At 35.4% G+C, this 23,946-nt stretch overlaps 1 protein-coding gene across 4 annotated transcripts; it reads left to right on the forward strand.

The window, feature by feature from the left end:
• Window positions 1-1,118: 1,118 nt before the first annotated feature.
• LOC120633064 (E3 SUMO-protein ligase PIAS3) lies at window positions 1,119-23,159 on the forward strand. 4 transcript variants are annotated; one of them, XM_039903153.1, is made up of 13 exons: window positions 1,152-1,280; window positions 3,250-3,401; window positions 4,572-4,722; window positions 5,767-5,909; window positions 6,750-6,927; window positions 7,716-7,817; window positions 8,897-9,137; window positions 9,967-10,201; window positions 11,244-11,401; window positions 12,088-12,291; window positions 14,012-14,179; window positions 19,984-20,083; window positions 20,886-23,159. In XM_039903153.1, exons 2-13 carry the CDS (start codon window positions 3,277-3,279, stop codon window positions 20,890-20,892), a joined length of 1,812 nt encoding a protein of 603 aa, XP_039759087.1. In that variant the 5' UTR covers window positions 1,152-1,280; window positions 3,250-3,276; the 3' UTR covers window positions 20,893-23,159. The 4 variants fall into 4 exon arrangements, with proteins under 4 accessions (XP_039759090.1, XP_039759087.1, XP_039759088.1 ...); XM_039903154.1 differs by having other exon boundaries at window positions 14,015-14,179; XM_039903155.1 differs by having other exon boundaries at window positions 5,776-5,909.
• The last annotated feature ends 787 nt before the right edge of the window (window positions 23,160-23,946 follow it).

Below are 23,946 nucleotides of genomic sequence, written 5' to 3' on the forward strand. Positions count from 1 at the left end.
AGCTCTAACACTGGAGCGGCGTGGAGGGTCTATGCTATATTTTAACTTAAGCATAGCTTTTGTATATTTAAACACATTTAACCCAAGAACGAGGTCGGCCCCCAACGAGGTGGACAGACGACATTAAGCGCGTCGCAGGTAGCCGCTGGATCCAAGCGGCTCAGAACCGTGGAACTTGGAACTCCCTACAAAAGACCTATGTCCAGCAGTGGACGTCTATCGGTTGATGTGATGATGATGATGATGTACCTAAGAACAGATTAATTAAAATAATTTTTGCGGTAGATTAGGTGAAGCTGACTAAAAGGTATAAAGGTGTGCGACCCTTTTAAACACTAGCTTAATACCATTGGGCTATACTCGTTTTGTTCACTTAAGTAAAATTGAAAGTCATCAGTCTTTAGTACTATAGAATATAATATATTACAGAATCATAGCTTATTCGATGTGTATCTTATGTTAATAAAAATTTAAGACTCTTTCTTCCAAATAATATTACTTAAATATTTATTTAACTTTCAGAGGTCCCTGCAGACCCGAAGACTGATAGGTGAAGTACTTCAAGTTAGACTTTTAGGCAAACGTTGCTTATGCTTTCAAAATACGTAGGAAAAAACTAAAACTTACTTTAGTTTTTTATTTAAAGCTTAGAAAGCTGTTTCCGAGGCAAACTGATGATAAAACATAGGTACCTACCTATTAGGAGTTATTGTTTGAACAATTCTTAAGAAACAATCGATTCAATTTCGAATTGCTCTGGAAACCTACGGACCACTGTAATGTTCATAATAAATTATTGAACCCGTGCTTAAAAAGTATTTTTATGTGAATAAAAAAAATTGTTCAACCCTAACTGAGGAAAAGGATGTGACGTCGTAATTCTTTTGTTTATGGTCGTCCTTCTACGGGTCTTAAGATTGGCTGGGAAATATAACTTTAATATTGTTCAACGCACAAGTTTACAAATTTTAAACGTTTCTTATAATTAAGTTAATTAATAAATAACAGTTTAAAGTAAGTAAATGCTTATGATTGAATTTTTCAACGGTTGAAATGTCTCAAGTGTCGCAAAAATGTCTGACTTTGTCTATGCTTAACCAAAACCAATGTGGCGGCTGCAGGTTGACCAACAGGCACCAAGCGTCAAGGGATGGCGTTTTGTGATTGACGTTCGTAAATAGTTTAAATTTATGTGAATCTTGCAATTTTTTAGTTTTTTGTAACATATTTAATATGAGTAATCGTAATCTTTATTACGATTACGGGAACGCAATATCATGGTGAGTGAATTCAAATATTTGTACTGACACCCATATTGTTAAAAATTCTAGTTTTAATTCAAAACACATTTAATTCGATCTATTTGTGTGAATAACAATATCATATGTTATGATTTAAATGAATTGAAGTTACTGGCTTTCTGTTTTTTTTAAAAGATAATTTTCGCCGGTTTATACTTTCGAAACAATATGAAATTATACAATTATTATTCCTTCCGAAATAATTTTGAGGTTTTAAGTATGTGTAGTACGTGTAATTATCAATATTTAAACTAATTTACACGATAAGGTGAATACATAAAGCAATATAAAAGCTTTTATAAATGTGTGTATTTTCAGTGAAGTAATTTTTGTGGTACCTAGTATGCACTTATTGTCTTATACCAATACTTGCTATTATTATTTTATCATTTTTTATTTAATAGCCCTGTTGATATTTCATAAAATTTTAAGTATTTAGATTCCAAATTTTGTATAGCCACTTCCAGGCAATGGTTAAATTATTTATTGTCCCAGCCCTGCGAACCATTTCGATCAGTACTGTACTCCTGATGTTAAGTGCAATAACTCTGTTCTACTTTCCTTAAATAATAGTATGTCTAACCTTCTCATCCAAAATTATGTTGATCAGTATAAGAAAATCATAAACCTCAGCCCTGGATATTATGATTATACTTATTGTTCACAATAAATACGAAAAGAGAGACAATGTAGGAATAAGTCTTCTGTCTCTGGATATGTATAAAATTCTGTGAAGCCCAAAGCAGTGTAATTGCACTTTTGGTTAGGAGGTCAGAGTTCCCGTCAATCTTTATGGGCACTCTGAAGAAAGCTGCAAGTTTCTTACGTATAATCAAGTAGACAAAATATAAGTTAGCAGCAGCAGAGCAATTGCACAGCATTTCTCTGCTCGCTTGTTTTGTATGTATAATTCAAAGCCTCCATTAAGATTGGCTGGCACTTTAATACTATATGCCTGTATCAAGCCCGTCCTCTTAGACCAGACCCTTCAAAGTGCTTAAACAAATTATTTTTTTCCGTTGCTATCTGCTGCCATCTATTAAATATTATTTATTACTCAACATTTCATTTAAATATCTAGTTGTTTTAAAGTATTAATCCAGTAGTTATGTAGTATGTATGACAAAAATCAAAGTGATTCATTAGATTCATTCAAAGAATGTTTAAGAAGCTTATTAAATAAAAATAAAAAAAACAACAAAAGTAAATTTATCACTTGTAATTTTTTGTAATAACTACTAGTAACTTTACTAATAATTACCATCTGTAGACTTGAGATTTGCATCTATCTGTAGCTGTAATTTTAAAAGCAAGAATTTCTTTGTATGTTTCTAAATAAATACTAAATAAAAACATATGATTTGAAATTTAATGAAGAATTTGCAAAGTACTCTAGTAATTTGGTAGTAAACTATTTTATGGTGGTCCTACTCCCATGTAGTTTTTGAAATTGTAACCTTTTGAATTAATGAATAAAATAACATGTGAATGAATAGACCTGGAAAATTTCCTCGACAGGATATCCAACTTATTTCTCTTACTACTCCACTCCTGTCATCCCGATACCTCTTCTGATTTTGTCAGCATCAAAATTCTTTTAATATGATTTTTCTCCTTAGCAAGCTCTTCAGCTGCAGTGGAATAATTGATCTATAATATACCAATGGGACCGCCAGTATTGGCTCTAGAATCTAAATCTACATTCGGACTTTCGTGGTTTACCTAGTAAAAAGCTGTAAGACATGTTTTAACCATTGTAGACTAAATGGGTAATTATTTGATTGCAAAAGTTCTCTAGGCTCCCCATTCCCGTTAAGCTCCACATATGGTAAGAGAAATAAGAATGCGCGATTCTTTTTGCGGTGTCCAAGAAATTTTCCAGAGGATCTCATTCAGTTGATTACAACTTATAGCGATTTCTGTCCATTTTTGGACTCGTGAATTTCAGTTGACATGAGACATTCGGTTGTCAACAATGGTTAAAACACGATCTTCAGCGCGGGTAGGAAATGCTGCCCAGAGTGCCCCCGCCGAAAATGGAGACGCGCGTCTAAAAACCTATGACAACAGGCCACGTTCGCAAAAGAGCACCAACTCTAGGCAAGTGTCATGTCCTCAGCCCTCACGCGTTTCGCCTAGCTCTGACAGCATGACTATAATATTTATAATGATAATAATATCACCTTGACATTTTATAGTCAGGTTAAAAAAAATCTGAAACAATTTAAACTCTTACCAAAATAATTTAATTGACAATTTAAAGTAACTTGTGATGATGAATCAAAAAAAAAATCCTTTTTGTAAAATGCATTCCGTTTGTAGTACAGTAAGTAAATAGTTCTGGTAAGTGTTTAAATATATGGCAAAGATGTCTTACTGACAGACAGTTAAATAAAAATACTTTAAAGGTTATACTTGTTATAATCAGGAAGCGTGAGATAATTTCATAATGAGATTTACATATTTCTGGTAATCCGTTGTGGTAATGATGAGAAGATGTGATCTATAGACAGCAGTTTATGTACAGATTTTGATGCATGTGTAATGGAGCTTGTGGTGTTGGTGTATCAGTACATGAATTGTGACTATGAGGATCGTAATGAAATTATGTGCATGTCTTCTTTCTAATAAATTAGTATTTAAGATTTTAAAAAAAATCATAAAATGTAATCTAGAAGTATGGATGCTTTCACACTGGTTTAGGCCCTGCATTCTCTAGCAGTAGTTTGATATTCATATACCCTAGTTGTATCTGCTCACTGGGTTATATCAATATTGTACGATGTTAGTGTAAATAGAGTATTTTTTTTTTACCTGTCTTATAATGTAACAAACAATCTTTGTTACTTTTTAGAGTAATGTTTATTTTTCAAGTTGTTAAAAAAATAAGAAAAACACCTTCCTAATGATAATACTTATAAAAACACTTTCTTAATGATAATAATTGATTTTTTATGTTTTTAAAACATCCTTTACACAAAGAAATTATGAAAAGATTGTTTGCATTACAAGATAAGTTATAAAAAATAGAAATTTCTACTTGCCTCCTAAGGTCTTAAGATTACAAGGGCCAAGAGATGTCACCAAAAATTATTTTTTTATAGTTACTATTTTAATATGAAAAAATGGCTCCATTTAAATGAAAGATTCATATACTGAAAACGCTACAGTATAAATTAAATGCAGCTGGTCCAAATAAGTGTTGAGACATCCATTAATTAATTTTTCTTGATTTTATGATATGTTTAGTAACTATTTTTTGGACACTAGGAACAGTCAGGCACTGCCATCAGGCGGGTCGCAAGGGAACGACCCCTTGGCGCCCGCCATCCCGAACTCTCGAAATATGTACCAGCATCCAGCAGTCAGCGGGTACAACCCCAACCCACAGGATTCGCGGGCTCAGAATATGCCCGTTACGGTGAGATATTTTGTCGCAAATAAGCATGTACGTAGATTAGAAAAGAAAGCTTACCATTGGAAAACGAACAGCCAATCACAAAAGCTCCCATTCAGTCTCCAGTCTTGTGATCGGTTGTAAGCAAGACGTCAATTTTCAGGCATGATAACATGAGGCTACAGCCTAATAATAAGAAATAGTACAGCGGCGGGTGCGGCAATGCTTCGCTCATGCACATACTTGAGATTAAAATTGATTATGTACTACATAAGCACATAAGTACACATGAGGTGAACGTCAACGCGAGGCTTAACAACCGACGCCTCAGGTTGACGCGGTTGGCCGGTATAGTGTGCGCGCATCCGCTATGCAACGCCTTGGGTATGTGAGCGGCAGAACGGGAGTGGTAGACAAACGTCAGAGCTAACTCAGTCTGCCGTGGACCACCGCGACGGTAACACGTTTGTTGAACACGTACATGAAATAAAATATTCTAAGATGGGTCCGCCAAAGACACGACAAATTACAAATGTTATGTGCACAGTTTTTTTTCAGACGAAAGGGTGACAAGGAAATTATAGAACGCAAAAAGAAAAATTACCCACTACATTAATTAAGACAGTTTCTAACTTGTTATGCTGATTCTTAAATATTTTATGTGCGTCTTGTCCATCGCGCCCTTCCCCGTCTCATCACCCACATACTTTAGGCACACTATAAAAGGACGTATTTTTGCACGCCCGGGAAGTGTTGCTCTGTTTATGGCGATGGTTTTTCAGTTAGTTATCATCAGCAGGGCTAGCACAGGTAGGAGACAAAAATTATATCCCCTGACAGGGGATATAATTAACAGGTCCACCTGCTAAAGCACGGAATAAGAGTTTACCCCCGTTTATTATTACACATATTATTTGGATATTATTTACACTTGTGTGCCAGTGCTCTGAGAGTTGATAAAGCTGTAGGAGAAGAAAAAATTTTATTCCCATAAATATTTTAATGTCCCCTCTTCTGTATTGGCACTGTGTGTGTATAAGGGACAGTTAAAATGTGTGCACCGCGCAGGCTCGTCAGAACCCGATGTATGGCAGCGGCATGTACCACGGCTACAGCGGTGGGGGCGGTGCGACCCTCGCGCCCATGCCCTCCCCTTCGCCAACGACCCCGCTGCCCCCTTTCCCTGTGCATCCAGATGTTAAGTTCAAAAAGTGAGTGAATACTTTCTCTAGTTTACATTATAGTATTTAATGCGCAATATTCATGAAAGAAAATTAGTTAATGCCAATCTCTGTATTTTCATTTGGTTTAATTTTTTTTTATTATTATTGATGTTACAGTAAAAAATACAACTAAACTTAATGTATGCCACGTCGAGTGGTGCCAAGAATGCAAAACGTTATTATATAGCCCCAAAGTAAGCGTAGCTTGTTTTATTGGTACTAAGTTTACTGATGAATATATTATAATGAATAATATACACAAATACTTGCAATACGCAGATAAACACCCAGGCACTTAAAAAAAAAACATGGTCATCACAAATATTTTCCAGTTGTGGGAATCGAACTAATCGATCGAGGCTGTGAGCCTGTGACTCAGAAAGCTGGGTCGCCCACTGCGCCAATCGGCCACAGAATGTTACATTATTTGCGTAGGTCCAGGCTTTAAACGAGATAAACAATGTATGAATATCAGGATTTGACAGAGCTATGAAATCGCCATAAATAGACGCATCGATTGGACTCGAACCTATTGAAATTATTGTAATATTATAAATACGAAAATGGTTTGCTACAAATCTACATACAGTTCTTACAAAATAAGCGGTCCAATCTGCAGATGACACATTGTGTTTTGCACAGGTACATACAACGCTCACATCCCTGGTGGAATTAATATTGATTGTGCACTGCCCATTCAATACACATTGTGCTCTGCTCGAATACAGACAACTTGTTTTGTGATCACTGATCACCTTTAAAACGTAAAGTTCGACGAATTTATTGAATATAAGTACAATTAAACATTCACGTTATGTGTTTACCTAGGTTACCCTTCTACGACGTGCTAGCGGATCTCATGAAGCCGTCCACGATGATGCCAATGCAAGCTGGCCGCATGCAAGAGGGAACTTTCATTTTCCACCTCACGCCGCAGCAGGCCACCGAGATTGCGTGCGGCAAGGACATCGTCGGCACTAACAATAAACTCGATTATGTTGTGCAGGTCAGTATTTCTAATACACTAGGTGCGAGATTAAGTCAAGAACCCGCGGATGATGGGGTCCCGAGGCGATGGAATGGCGACCTCGCACCGGTAAACGACGCTTTGGTAGACTACCCGACGGGGTGGACGAATGACATTTAGCGAGTCGCTCAACCCAAGCGGCACAAGACCGTGGAACTCCCTGAAAAAAACCTATGTCCAGCTTTGCCCTGGGCATAGCAGCAGCAAAGCACGATTAATTTCGACTGCGGTCGAAGATGTTTTGGTTGACGTGAGTGGCGTGCCAAGTAATCTGCCAGCTTGGTGCATATCCTGTATGGTATGCACCAAGCTGGCAGATTATATAAAATGAAAAAAAAAACTATTATAAAAAATATAAGGATAGGCATTGTTAGAGTTATAAAAAGCCAACCCTGACGTTTTTATAACTCGTACTGAAGATTTTCTTAATTTTATATCATCTGCATACCCCGCGCATAACCTATGCACGCCACTGGTTGACGTGATGATGTGTAGTTTATGTTAGCCGTGTACGAGACATGCAGAACCTAGAGCAGGGATGGTGAACCTTTTTACAAGAACGTGACATTTTTATTTCGCCAGCTTAGCCGTTGTGATTTAATTTTAAGCTTAATGCGCAATGAAAAATTGCGCAGTGCAGACGGCAGAAAAGCATCGCCTCTTTCTATCATATATCAGTTCTTTTTGACCAAGTGACGTAGTTTCTCATTCAAAGACGTGGCCAATTTAGTATTAAAAAAATGTCATGTAATATTTTGTTGTTTCAGGCACAATTACGATTCTGTCTGCTTGAAACATCATGCGAACAAGAAGACTACTTCCCACCTAGCGTTAATGTTAAAGTTAATAATAAGATGTGTCCATTACCAGTGAGTATCATACTATGCCTCGTGATTTTTTGAGTTTCTTGTATTTTCTTATCATTCCAACTAGTGTTCAATAATTTACAAACAGCGCTGTGCAAAGCAATTTATTATACATAATTAAATTTAAATCGACACTTATAGTGTGCCAAATGGATTGGTGCAAAAGTACGTTGATCCTAGAAAAAGAACCTAACTTACATACAACAATCAAACTGAGCACTTAAAAGTTCATACCTTATAATGAAGCAAAACGCGAGTAAGGCTACCTCTTGGAAGCCATCAACAGTCAGCAATCGTTTCACTGTTTGATTGTCTTTCATTTTGGTTGAAACTGCCAAAAAATACTTAAAGTTACCTTGCCCATATTTCACATTTGTGGAACTTAATTCGAATGTCATATATCGGCTAATACTTTGAAGAGTACAGTAACACTAAACTACTTTTAAAAGACACTGTAGGTGACACTAAAGACAGTCAAGGGCTAGCAAAACATAATTAGTATAATAAAGGTTTGCAACCCCTGCTTAAACGACCATGGGGTCGATTAACTTTTGTCTCAATTAGTTTGGCACAGACTATAGTATTTCTCTACATCACATTATGATGCATAATTTTATTGAAGAATGCCTGCCATTGGTAGGCTGTTTATCAGTCTTTTAAAAGGAATCAAGAGCAAACTGTCTGAGAAGAATTCCATCTAATTCCCCATCTGCCTCAAGATCGCTATTGTGAACCTTTTTTTGTTGAATTGATGGACCAGGCAGACAGTGGCGTGCACTTCATAGATGCACAAAAGCACTGCATACCCTAAAATTGATATATAACTCTTATAAAAGGAGGATTTTTGCCGTTTTATGCAATTTTCTTGCTGTATGCATACCCTGGTAAAGCCAGTGCACGCCACTGCAGGCAGATGGCCTCTCCAAGGGGTGCATTACCCAATACAAATCATTCGCCTGACCCGGGGACCGACCCTCATGATCTGCAGTCGGAACATGCTAACCGTTCAACAATGAGGCAGTTCGGCATAATACTCAGTTTGCAAATGACCTTGTATACTTACCAGAAAACTTTCCTTCCAGAATCCCATACCAACAAACAAACCAACACCAGAGCCAAAGCGACCTCCGCGGCCTGTGAACATCTCGTCTCTAGTAAAACTGTCACCGACAGTCGCGAACACGATACATGTTACGTGGGCATCTGATTTTACACGGGCATACGTACTAAGTGTATTTCTGGTCAAGAAGTTAACCTCAGCAGAGCTCTTGGTCAGACTAAAGGCAAAAGGAACCAAAAATCCAGACTATACTAGATCATTGAGTAAGTATTTTTTTTATTCCACCATAAGTTGTGCTACAATCTAAGTGGGAAGCGTATTAGCCGCCAGGGGTAAGGAAGTTAAAAAAAAAATTTTGAACGGTTACAATGACACTTAAAATAATAGCAAGGATGGCAATAGTTTAGACTGTGCTGCATGTACCATCTCTGAGTAATATTACACAAATTGATAATAAGTACACTAATTATACAAATCATACAAATGTAGTGTATGTATGCATATATGCTAGATACAGTGTTGTGTGCGTGTGTGTATATATTAAAGCAATATTGGTTTCTACGCGACATCGTGCCGGAACGTTTAATCGATTTGCAGTAATGGTAACAAGCCACAAAGAAATAAACATACAATAAATAAATAAATAAATATACTACGACAATACACACATCGCCATCTAGCCCCAAAGTAAGCGTAGCTTGTGTTATGGGTACTGAGGTAGCTGATGAATATTTTTTTATGAATATAATACACATAAATACCTATTATATACAGATAAACACCCAGACACTGAAAAACATTTATGTTCATCACACAAACATTTTCCAGTTGTGGGAATCGAACCCACGACCTTGGACTCAGAAAACACGGTCGCTGCCCACTGCGTCACTCGGCCCCAACAATAACTACCCGCCGGCTCCCAGGGCAAGCAGACGTGCGGCATATTACAGCCGTCTCCTTCCCCCCATCTACAATGATGGGCAAACCCTCATTGGGTCCTGCATAAGCTATGGATGAATTATTCAAACAAGCTTTCACTATGCCCCAAATAAAATGAAATTGTAACTAAATTATAAATTAATTTATTAACAGTAAAAGAAAAATTGTCTGAGGACTACGACAGTGAGATAGCCACGACGTCATTGCGAGTTTCCCTAATGTGTCCGCTGGGCAAGATGCGAATGTCGTGTCCGTGCCGGCCGGCGGCGTGCCCGCACCTCCAATGCTTCGACGCGTCGCTGTTCCTGCAGATGAACGAGCGCAAACCCACCTGGCTGTGTCCCGTCTGCGATCGACCGGCGCCCTACGACTCTCTGGTGGTGGATGGGTGAGATTTTTGTCACTTGTATAGCTACTTTTAGCATTAAAAAGTACAAAGCACCTAGTTTGTGCTTTTAAATGCGTTAAAGTTTAAGTGGTAGTATAGCTAGTACCGCCATGCTTATTTTTGCCGCAATTTGTGTTCCGCAGGGTGATTACGTATCTCGCGACAGCAATGCTTGCAATCACTGCTGTCAAACATCACTTTTCCATACAATAAATAAATAAATAAAGAAATAAATCTCCCTGCCGGTACGAAAAGCCGGTTGCCAGAGTAATTACAAGAACATGAGGTAGCCACGCCTAAGTTTGAAGGACATAGGCTGTCACGTCACTGGACGTGTTCCTTGCGTTCACTGCGAACTGTTGCTTGTTTGAAGGCGAAGGTTTGCTCCTTTGGTCCGTCATATATTACTTTACTATAGAAAATATATAAGCACACTAGTAACTGGTAAAAAAAAAGTAATATCAAAGTGATAAATTATTAATTACATTTAAAACACCGTATCCCGTTTGCGTATTACCGAGCTTAGCAGCGTAGTGACGATGATGAAATTTACCTTATTAGCGTTAAATTATATGTCGGAGCAGCGAGCCCAACTACTGAGCGCAAGCGTGATGTCGTTGTATCATACTTTGATGAGACCGTCCGAACACGAAAACCCCCCCTTCTACGGCCAGGTTTTCGTCTTCAATCGCAGCTATTTGACGTACTTAATTCTAATAAACTGTTCGAATCGATACTTGTGGTACATTATGTCTAAGCCCATAATGAGTACATTATGTCTAAGCCCGATACACCGACTCGCCCTTCGAGTCCTCTGCTGAACCATCCGGCGACGTATAACGCAACCTAAATAAATAATAAGTGTCTAATTCAACCTAAACACGACACCGAATGACTGATAACCACTTAACTAACTTGGCGACATAAATTCTGAGAGTTTATCTCATAGCCTGAAGTCTGTACCTCACAAAACGCTGCTGGCACCATTTAACAAACTGCTGCGGTTAAAATTGTGATCCTAGGCAATTTTTTTTTTGTCTAGGTATTTCCAAGAGGTACTGACGTCATCAAGGCTAGCGAGCGAGTGCAATGAGATCCAACTGCATGCGGACGGGAACTGGTCTGCGCACGTGCCGCCCGCCCGTGCGCCGCTTCCGCAACCCACGACCGAGCCTGTCACACTCATATCCGACGATTTAGGTACGACTCGATGGATTGCTGATCTAAAAAAAAACCAAAGATCATTAATTTAGAGTTCGGCTACTTTATAAGTACTGAAACATTAACTGTATCTGGTTTTAGTGACCTTAACGTTAGTTCATAAAGATGAGGAAGACTAAAAAGGATCCACCATAAAACTTAGAACTATGTCATCAGCTATTCACATCAGCATCAGCTAACGACAAGGCTGCTTGGAAGCAGGCCACTCCGCTCTTATCTCTCACAAAACAGAAAAATTCTAAAGATTGTTAAACTATAAAATGATGTTGGAAAAGAGCAATCTGTCAGTAACAAATAACGGGGACTCGGTTCTTTCCCTGAGGCACAGAACTCTGCCAACTTAATCATTACAGGCTGGTAATGAAACTTCTACACAAAGACCAGTGGCGTGCACAGGGTTTTTGACCAGGGTATGCATAAAGCAGGTACATGGCATAAAATGGAAAAAATCCCCACCAATACGAGTTTATACACAATAATTTGGGTATGCAGTGCTTTTGTGAATGTATGAAGTGCACGCCACTGACAAAGACTCCTTTTTAAATCTGACAATAAATGGCCCCACATTGTGACTCCAGTCCCAAGACCTTGTGTTAAGTCATTTTCTTTAAAAAAAAAAAAAAAAGACTAACATCACACTAAAATAAACAATTGTATTTCAACAGAAGTCATACCTGTTGATGGAAATGGTGCCAAACGCGCGGCAGTTACCGAAAACCGTACACCTAAAGCAGTCGAGACATTAGTGGACCTCACTTCCGATTCAGAGGATGAACTTCCTCTCAAGAGGAAGGTGTCGCAGCCCAAGAGCACACCGCCCGATGTGGATGTTCCCACGAAAACTGAAGACAACTATAACTCCTCAAATGGTAAGTGAAATGTCATCATGTGTCACGGGTTTGAATGTGATAGCACTGCACAGTGCAGTGCAGTTTGCACTGCACTTTTTAAAAGCTGGCTTCTATGATATAAACAATCATTTAATTTCTTTTTTTTGTGTCAAGTATGTTCTTTAAATACAAAAAAAAAATACAAGAGCAAATTAAAAACTAAAAGAAATCTCTTTTTATTATTTAAAACCTAACCTTCTGGTTCTGGTTTAAGAAATTTATTATTCCATAAAGGAATTTCCACTTAAATTGAACTTACAGGCTTTCAATTTACTAAAATAGGATAATTAAGTACATATATAAAATTGATTCTTCGAGCGCAAAATAAATAAATTGTGAATTGTAAGTGGGTAGTTTTAAAGCACCAGCCTGAGTCCATGGCCGTGGGTTCGATCTCCACAACTGGAAGATTTTTGTGTGATGAACATGAATGTTTTTTAGTGTCTGGGTGTTTATCTGTATATTATAAGTATTTATGTATATCTATATGTATAAAAATGTTAAGCGTACACAGCTTCAAAAAATCAAAAAGTTCTACACCGATCGAGCTGAAATTTTAGCGTAATACGCATCAACGATTGTTTTTATCTACTTTTCTCAACCATTTAATCACAATGTGCCACAGCGGAGCGTGGCAGGGTAAAGGTCATAAAAATATTCATCGGTCATCTTAGTATTCATAACAATAGCTACGCTTACTTTGGGGCTAGATGGCGATGTGTGTATTGTCGTAGTATATTTATTTATTTCTATCGACGGTCAACTGCTGACGCGAGCCGCGGCTATGTCGCTGCATAGGTAACATGGATTCATACACAACTAGATGTGACAACTGAAAATGTTACTTGGTTAGTTAGTAAGGCAAATTAATTTCGTACCTTTAAACTCATACAGCCTAACTTGCTTTCCTTTGAGGTATCGTTCGGAAATCGCTAGTTGTATCGAAAATAAATAACCGCTTAAACTGAATTAAAAAAAAATATTTACATTTTAAGCGTGTATTTTATAGAGTGCTGGTGTGAGATTTTCTACTTATTGATCGCGTGATAATTAACTATGTATGGAATCGAAATCGAATCGCACCATCTGGTGACATTACAGTTCCCAGTCCCAGATTGTAGTTAATTTGTCACACCATCGAATATGTAGAAAACCTTACAAAGTAAAAAATATCTTTAATCAAGTAGGCCCATAGGTGGCACTTTTGATGCGTACATTACATGAGAATTACACGGTAGTGAGATGATGGCGATTACCATATTCGTAAACTTAAAACTTAAGCTACGAGGGTTCCAAACGCGTCCTGGTCAAAGAAGAAGCCCACAAAAAACTTAGCCGGGTGTTTTTTTTTCTGTTATCACAATCTCACGTTGTCATTTAAAATTATTTGAAGCACGTAGAACTTTGTGTTATAATGTAAACAATCTTTTTATTATAATAGTAGACAAGTACCTATACAACTATTGGTATTGAGGTGGCACTTTTGATGCGTACATTACATGAGAATTACACGGTTGTGAGATGATAGCTATAACCATATTCGTAAACTTAAAACTATAGCTACGAGGGTTCCAAATGCGTCCTGGTCTAAGAAGAAGCCCACAACAAACCGGGTGTTTTTTTTTGTTATCACCATCTCACATTGTAATTTAAAATTATTAGCAGAAACACAAATATACAAATATTGGTATTGTTGCAGCAGAAGCCGTGTCATCGAGCGGGTACAGGTCGCCGGGTGGCGGCGCGGTTATATCCTTGGACAGCCCCTCCCCGCCCGCACCTGCCTCACCGCAGCCCTCTCACGCACCCGCACATAACACACACGCCGCGCACGAACCGTCCTCGCCGAGGTGCAACAGTGACCAATGTAAGACAATAATTGAAATATACTGCGCCAATGTTTTTCTAAACGTCTTACTCCAAAAAAGGAGGAGGTTATCAATGCGGTTTTTGAAGTAAAACTTCTTTAGGCGCGACTAGGGACTAACTCAGATTTTTTCTGACGGAAGTAACGCTTACGTCAGACGTCTGTGCAGTTTCCGCTATTTAAAAATAATAATTTGGATTAAGTATATGTCATATACTCCACGCTACTTGACTTATACGTGTTATATATAATAACCTTTGATGTATTTTAGAATAGTTTTGGTTACCATGACCACTGATTGTTATTAGTTAAGTTAAAGAATAAAAATTCGACAGTTTTAAAAAAAATATTTAAATTGCAAAGTTTTTTGGAAATGGCGGAGTCCCAGGAACATTTAACTCTTTCATCAATAAATAATAATAAAAGAAAAAATCAAGTAACTAATAATAACTTGACCTGTAAAAAACGTAAGTGTTCATTTTTCTATTGTTAAACTTATATTTTTTTTGATATTCAAATAAAATATATTAAATCTCATTTGTTAAGATAAAAAAAAATCTTATGATAATAAGATTTTTTTTTTATTTTAGGTAAAGGAAATGCTACTAAAGCTGCTGAAAAGATGAGATTATATCGTCAGCGTTTGCGAGAAAAAAAAGCTAATGAATCTAATAATCCTTCTAGCTCTCCAGCAATACGTAAGTGTTTATTTGGTAACAGCTTTAATTATCAATAACGTATTGAATCATAAACTTATGTACATATATTTAATGATATACCATAGTTTTTCTAGTATTTATTTTTTTAAGAATAATTATAATTTACTTAACAGGTCAAAGGGCTCTTACAGGAGCGGAAAGATCAAAATTGTGGTATCAGAGAAAGAAACTTACAAAAATGAAATTATTAAATTCTAGTCAAAAACCTAGTGAATCTCAAAACAGCGAGTCTATTATACAAAATAATGAAAATACTGTGGCGACAAGTATGAACTTTTAATATAATTTTTTTTTAAATTTAAAACAATTTAAGAATTATTTTATTTTACTTTGTGCTATTTTTAGGTGCAGATACTTTAACTCCAAATTTACATGAAGCGACAAGATTACAGCAAACGCGGAAATAAGATTCTGCAGTAAATGTGCCACCATCACTTATTACCGAAGCAATTACTGATCCTTCGCAAGAAATCGTAAAAAATCCTTATCGAGAGTTTCATTTGCATGAAACAAATGTTTAAAAAACAATTTCTAGATGACAGTTTCGGCTTTGTTTTGTGTGTGATCGTCTTCGGTTCCAAAGTGATTTGAGAATGATAAGTGAAATCAACACAATTTGGAATTTTTGGACAGATAATAAATATATACCACGTCATATCGGCCATTGCATTAACCTCCACATAAAAAGAAAAATGATTCATAAAACTAGGTTTTTTCAGGGATTGACAAAGAAGAAAAATCTCTAAGCGTTGCTTCAACATTTGATTACAACCCCTTTATATCAAACTTAAGATGTAAAATTGACGAATCTTTTTTTACTGGAGAAGATACTGCTTTTAATGATATAGAACGAAACAAACTCTGAGGATATTCTTATTGAATCTTTGATCGCACAACAGCAAACTTTATTATGGAATTATGGTAAATATTTAAACATCGCTCCAGGAGAAAGGAATTTACCAGTCAGTTACTTTTTGAAGAGCATGCTGAAGAAATATATATCCCGGCAATATACGTCGGTGAGTTCCGAAAATTTAAAGAAGTCACCGGGCAGTCACTCCTACACGTCTTCTTTATCTAGTCGTGAAAATTCTGCGAGACAGCTTAAAAGTTGCTTTTAGTAATGTTGGATACAATACTAATATTACAAGGCAGCAAATATAGTCAGATTATATTAATGGCATAGAAAATAATTTGGCTTTACTTCGATGTATCCCAAATTCTGCTTGGCATTGGTATCAACGTAAAAAAGACCTCTTCGCCATGATTCGCCAGCTAGGAAAACTTACAATATTTCTTACAATGAGTGCTAATGAAATCGGTTGGACGTCATTACTACAAACTTTATATAAGTTAAAGAACAATGGTGCATATATATCTGAAGAAGATATTCACCTAATCAATTTTATCGAAAAAACTACACATGTTAATGATAAGATGATGATGATGATTAAGATGCTGTCACATGTGCAATTTATTTTAATAAATTAGTAAATTTCTTAATTAAAATACTTCAATCGAAAAAAGTGAATCCTTTTGGTAAGCATTATGAATGAATGAATGAATGAATACACTTTTATTGTACACCAAACAAACAAAAAGTAGTTACAAAGATATAAATACAAATCAAGAGAGTACAATTTGGTGGCCTTATCGCTACATAGCGATTTCTTCCAGGCAACCAATGGCGTAAAAGAAAAAAAAAATTGGCATTATGTTGAACATTACTTTAAAAGAATAGAATTCCAACATCGAGGAAGTCCTCATGCACACATTCTGATGTGGCTGGCTGGAGCGCCTCATGATCCATTAGGAGCCTATATGAGCTATTAATATAATATGGACTAACATTTGGAATAAATATAAATAAATAAAATTTCCAAACAAATAAATTGTAATAAGCAGCACTAAGAATAAGTTAGGATTAAAGAAATTATATCGATAAGACACAAGTTGTTGAGTATTCCTGAACAAAAACTGGAAGTCTAGGTAGGAGGAATGTCAATGTAAGTGTTGGGAAAAAGGGGGAATCAAAGGGATTAACCGGTGATGGTGGAAAACAAGCATCGTTAAAACATAAAAGTACAGTTGGTAGCAGTTTGAAAGGCCATTCTGTTCTCTTACACCTAATTATGAGAAGCAGTAATTGTTTATAGAGAAAAGTTAAACGAACAACCAGTTTAATAACGTGTCGTTGAAACGTACTTTCTTAAAAACCACAAGTTGCATATGAGATTGGAGATGAGTATATTACATTTAAATTAAACCTAGTTGCCAGAAGCTATAATAAGCACTGCTGTGACCAAATAATAATACCCGTTAAAGTTTAGGCCTAATTTAAATAGCTGAAGCTTCAGAAATACCTACATATTGGATCAACGCAATATGAATAAAAACCTACATAAACCTATTTATGAATGATATTTCCTTCTAGAGTAGGTAAATCAGTATTAAACTTTATAAAATTATTTAAACCTATTAAGTCGGCAGCTACTATGATAAATTATAAGTACCTGCTTTAAATGAATCTAAACTAAAGTATTAGAATGACAAATGTTTACCTAGTAGGTAACTAAAATAAATATCGAGGTTAAAAGTAAATAAATAACTTCTAAATATGTGTACTGTATTTTATTTATGTGAGCCTAACCCAATATTTGTAACAATTTCAGAAATTGGAATAAAGTTCCATGCCCACCCATAAGCAAAGGAAAAACATACGTGCATAAACAAAATCACTGAAATTCACTTGTAAGTGTATATTATTCATAATAGCTCAAAGTTGAATAAGAGGTTATCATGCACACGAATGTAGACAGAGAAACGAAAATAAAGACTCCAAATAGACTTGTAATCCGTCAAAATATTAAACTTCGCTTTCCTCTAAATCATTGTAAAGTTAAAATAACGTTAGTTATATACTATTCAAATGAAGTATTATCCAGAAAAATATACATCGGTATTAAAATATAAAATAATAACATAAATAATTCTATTGTCTTTCTCAAAGAAGAATTATGATCATAACAATGATAGAAGGGAACAATTGAAAAAAAAAAACAAGACAAAATTGAAACTTAAGTTTATGTCATCAATTCAAGAGTTAAGCGTTATAAGATAAGTTATTTAATTCAAAGTCAAGATATTGTTGTACCAGTATTGACTTACTCAATACTGTTGAAATATCCTATCACGAAGCTGGTTGGGTTTTATTGAGAGAGCCAATGTCAAAAGCCTCGGCTGAAACGGCCAATCGAGCGGCAACGCATTCGAAAAACTCATCAAGAATTGGAAAATTTAGGAATTGACGATGACTGCACTGCACTGCACAAATGGAAAGTAAATTTATTGGATAAATATGAGAAGAGGCCAGATAACTTAGAAGCTACATCACTTGCAAAATTCTTTGCTTTCTATACTAAAAGGGCCTATGGGAATTGTTATAAACGAAAAATATCTCGAATCATAAGGTACAGAATATATGATATGACCAATGATGTTACGGAATATAAAGGAGAAATGGTCACTCTTTTTTTCCCATTTCGGAGCGAAGAAAATGATATTCTCGCTGAGATGACAATAAACAAATAATTTTGAATAAAAAAAAATATTTGAGTCCATTTTAGACATTGAAAAGACAATTGAAATATGAAAACAATTGTGTCGTGTTGATGAAGTCGACCATGAGGATGCTGATGAAAATGGTGTCGTTACACGCATGCCTGAAGCAGATCCGTTGTTGCAATTATACCGGGAAAATATATTATAGCTACTCTCAAGGCATTAGGATTTTAGTTAAAAAAAGAGAAAATATTACGTCTAATTAACAATTTTATGATTTATAATTTCATGATAATGGCTAATGATGAACAGAAAGCAATTTTGATGCACGTCATTCATATTCTTCTATCGGCTGACAGAGATCCCCTTGAAATATTTTTCACTGGACCAACAGGATGCGGAAAGTCTTTTGTCATAAAGTTATTGATGGATATTTATAATAGATTTTAATTTAATAATTATTGTAATTTACTTGTACTGGAAAAGCAGCTGTAGCTATAAACGGAACAATACACAGCATTAAAATTCAATTCGGATCATTTATGCCACTTCATTCGGTAGTTCTTCAACAATACAATTGTCTTTTTAAATTTGTGAAAGTTATCATCATTGATGAATTAAATACTTATTGGTACAGAACTGTTATCAGAAACAGATTCCCGATTAAAACATATAACTGGGAATAAAACTTGGTTTGGTGGAATAGTCATGTTTTTCATCGGTGATTTACGGCAACTAACACCAATTCAAAATATTTCACCAAGTATATTATCACAAATTTCCGATGAGGTTTCACAAATTGGTGACATCGCCTTGGTTCGACGTGTTAATACGAATGACCTGTGATTATCGTTGTTCTCTACATTTCCACAAATACTAACCTGACAAATATCATAAAGTTTATTCATAAGCAATTACTTCACTTCGCAATTGAAGGTTCGCGACTTGAATTACCGATGATTCTAACCGGAGATTTTAATGTTAATTTTCGCTCTCATGAATCTCAGCCGTTAGTTGATTTTTTAGAACAAACATTTGATCTATTAATACTTCTCCACTTCAATCAACAACGACACTTTATTTTCAAAAAAGCAAATTAGCAAATTTAGAGAGTAAAATATAGTTACCACAAACCTATTATTTCACACAAAAAAGTTATGAGGACATTCAAGTTCCTATTTCGAATGAATAATATGAATGAAACATTTGAATAATCTTTGTAAAGCACATGATTAATAAATATAATTAAATTATAATATGATATTTATTATTTTAGTTAAAATTTAATCATTTCAGTAATATATGACGTCGCTCCAAAGGAGTTTTACTTCAATCGCGCGTAAAGGTTAAACGCACTCACTTTTTTTCGTTTATTGTTGTGTATTAAAGCTAAGGAGTTCCATTTTCAAATGTATTATGTATGTTTTAAATATTGTTTATAAAGTACTTAATACAATTGGCCAGTTAATCAGATTGAGAGTTTAAAGATAGTCAGTAATTAAAACCACTGGTTGTGTGTTCTAGGCACAAGTAATAACACAGATCGGGAAGAGAATGAGCCCGTCTCGTCGCACTGGGCGCCCTATGCTGACACCGACCGGGACAGTCACGACTCTTATCGGAGGTAAATAGAGTAAAGGCGAGAGTGATGTGATAAAAAATATAATATAAATCGTTATTGCTTACAAATCAAATTTTTAATTATGTCTAGAACACAATTGTATGCTTCTTTATCGTACTGTTGTTTATCGTACCCATAACATGCACATAATAAAAAACTCATCCTTCAGTAATTTTTTAACTGCCTAATTAAAGAATAGTTTTGAAGTGGTATTACATTATTTATTAACTTTTTCTTGGTATCAAAGCTGTCAGAGAAACAACTTGACAAAGTTTCATAAAAATTACGCGATGACAACCATAATATCCGCTGTGTTAAATAGGTCATGGATTACTATAAAAACAAAAAATATGAATGTATTAGATATATATTTAATATCGTAGATATATAAAAGATAGATAATTGATAAAGTTCGCCTGGTTGGCAATTTAAACTGAACAAGTGAAAGTCTGTTACTCGCTTTTGCAATTCAAAGGTGATTACGATTTTACCCCTTCGACCCGATTTATGGATTCAACAAAAACATTCCCAAAGAAGGTCGAGATCGGGAAGGTGGCCGGTCGTAACATATACACGAAACCATCAACAGCGTCTCTTTAAATAAAGAAAAGGGCAAGAAGACGATATTTATTTAAAGAAGATTTCACAGACACTCATACTCCTGTATAACCCGCGCCATTAATAAATAGATTTATAAATGTCTGCATGCATGTTCGTTTGCGCAATACGCCGGCGAGCGAATATTTATAGAGTCCATATGACTGCTAGTAAGAAATGGGTCTTAAAAAGTAATTTTATTGTCCAGGTACTGACTGAGGGAGAAGAGTGGTCGCCCCTCCTACACTAGCGACCATTCTTCTGAAGAGGAACAGGAGTCATCCTACCCCGAAGTACCACTTATGCAATCCTAAGCAAGACTTCCATAGCTTAGTTGCAAGTTTCTGTGGAGAAATATTTATGTGACGTAATTATAAAACTGACGCAAAAAATATTATGTTTTTACCTGTCGCAGAATATTTATTTGTGAATTTTTGGACGTTTCCAAAATCAGGCCTCTTAACATGACCATTGTGATATTTTAATAAGCGATAAAATATCGTTTCTATCAATTAAAGATCATACGAATGATCTCACGCTGGTCAAGTTTTTGGAGACCTGCAATGGATTGTTTGAGCGTGTTTTGTTTATATGAAATAAAAACTTACTGTCCACATATAGATGATCCCCAAATGAGTAACTAAATTAAAACTAGATTCTGCCCGTGACATCACCATTTCCTTGATAATCACAGTCCATAGTTATAATGCTCTATACTAGTTATAACGTTCGGATGTAAAGTAAAGCTTTGGTTACCTAAGCCAACCGGGAATTGAAATTCATTTTATTTAAAAGTACGTTGATTTAAAACGATTTGTTTCACACCTGGGAATGATTCTCTTTTGAATTAAAATTTTCGCTCGAAAAGAATTGACGTAAATTTTGACACCTCTACGTACAGTTGTCAATTTTTATGTCACAAACTATATTACGATTTAGGATCATAAAAAAAAATCAGGTTCATGCTTCTTTTTAAACATTAAAATAAGATAACTTGATCTAATTTTAAATTAGTATGTTAAATTCAATTAGTATGCGATTATTAAATGTAAAAAATAACTATTGTCAGGTTATGTCCTAACAATATTTGCTAGGGTGTCACACGAGTATGGGAAATTCTCTCGATAATGATATTAACGAAGTGAAATAGTTTTTTTGTAATAGATGCAATTTTTTTGTAATAGATTCAATTTTCCCACCACATGATAAATCTGTATCAAAATAAGTGAAAATCCGCATAGACATAAAGAGATAGACAACTTAAACTAAACATTGGGTTAGCGCGAACTTAGCGGTTCCAAATAGTCCTAACTTTTACGTACTGGCCGCCAGGTTTATACGCAGATTCAAAAGACTGAAAACCAGTGCAAGTACTATGTTTTTTTCCCGATGTTGCCCAATTAAACCAAATCGGTGCTCTGCCAATGTATACTCAGAATCCTCAGCATATTATATGATTAATATTTATAAAATTCCAATACAATTTCATTTCGATAACGTAATACATAAAATATTTTTCAAAAATGAAACTTCTTTAGACGCTTATTGATTTTTGTCAAATGAAATTTCGCAGTGTTTTCACTGTAAAGAGAGGAATTTCACTATTCTCTTGCCTTGCAGCGGTCGCCGGCTTTTACATGGTCACACAATCCGAAGAAGTTTCACTTATTCTGCCTTAATTCTGTAAATGCTTCAATATTTTAAGAAATCTAAAAATTTAAGTGCATTTTTTTAATATTGTGAATGAAAGTTTTGATATTGTGTGTGTGAAAAAGCATTCTTCTATGTTTTGTAATTTGTACCTTCACATTTTAAATATAAGAAACTCTTTTCTGTAATTTATTTATAACTGAAAAATAGAATAATATGTGTAATTGTATAGTACGTACGAGAGTTACATCTGGGTAACTTCAATGCATTACGACATTTCCAAATAGCACTAAAGAGTAAGATAATGTAGAAATAGTATTTAATAAATGTAGGCATAAACTCAGAGCCTTACACATCATATTGTGATGTCTAAATGTTTATGTATGAAGAGGTCAAATTTGACGTCACCAATTGCATTTTGATGTCAAGATAATCAAGACTCAGAAAAATCAGTTCGTTTTGGAGATGCTTTACCTATCTTAGATTAGACAGCTTTCTAATCGCGCGGAATAATGTGCGATAAGAGTATAAGGATCTTTGTAGCCATAATAGTATTGTCAGTTTGTTCATTAAGAAAAGTCATACTATCAGTGGCGTGCACTGCATACATGCATAAAAGCACTGCATACTGTAGTTATTAGAACTCTTATCCGAATGGTTGTCTTCGTGGTAGAAAACCCTGTGCACGCCACCGTGAACTATGTTGATTGGCGGCATCTTAGAGCATGGTAATTTTTATATTTGAATCTATTTCTTTGAATGATTATCATAAAAAGGATTTTTTTGCAACTTATTTATTTAAATATACTTGATCGGTGAGAAAATAAATAAAAGAGAATAAATGTAAATAAATGTAGACTTGTTTTATTTTATAAACCATTACCTTTCTACCGCTAAGGTCATCTTAAATTTTTATAATGTAATTTAACTTTTCATAACTAGAGGGAAACAATTTTCAAAATGGCATATTAAAGATTTATTTTTTATTTACATAATTTTACTTGAAAAAAAAAAACAAATAAAAAGAAGCAATACTTTTTCGATATTGTTCTCAAAACCCTCTTGTCAGCCTAGACGAATAGTAGTTTTGTCAACGGCTCAGCTCTGTTAAATTATATACAAGAATATTGTTGTCGTCCAGTGGTTTTTGTTAACTAATAATTGACGGTCTAAGCAGATGGTGCACCCGATGGTAAGTGAAACCAACGCAAATCAACGGATCCAAAATCCGTGGGGTATGCAAGGAACACGTTATAAGAAGCGCGGCCTGTGTTCATTAACCTGAGACGAAGGTGTTAGGTAGCCTCATGGCCTTGTGATTACAACAACACCCTTCAGACCGGAACAGCATTGCAAAAATGCTGCTTAGCGGCAGATATAATCATGGTAGTAACTGCCCGGACGAACTCACCAAAAGCGTAAAACTAGTAGGTACTCGCGTCGTCCTTGCCGCAAAGGCTCGGTGTTAAAAAGGCACAACTTATGATAAAGTAAATTATACCATACAGATTCTACTACTTTTCACGGAGTATAGCAAATTTGGCTTAGTTTTCATCATATAAATAAATAAATATACGACAATATTTTTATGAATAATACACATAAATCTTATATCTTTA

This window comes from Pararge aegeria, chromosome 21 (assembly GCF_905163445.1).
Source record: "Pararge aegeria chromosome 21, ilParAegt1.1, whole genome shotgun sequence".
Taxonomy (NCBI): Eukaryota; Metazoa; Arthropoda; class Insecta; order Lepidoptera; family Nymphalidae; genus Pararge; species Pararge aegeria.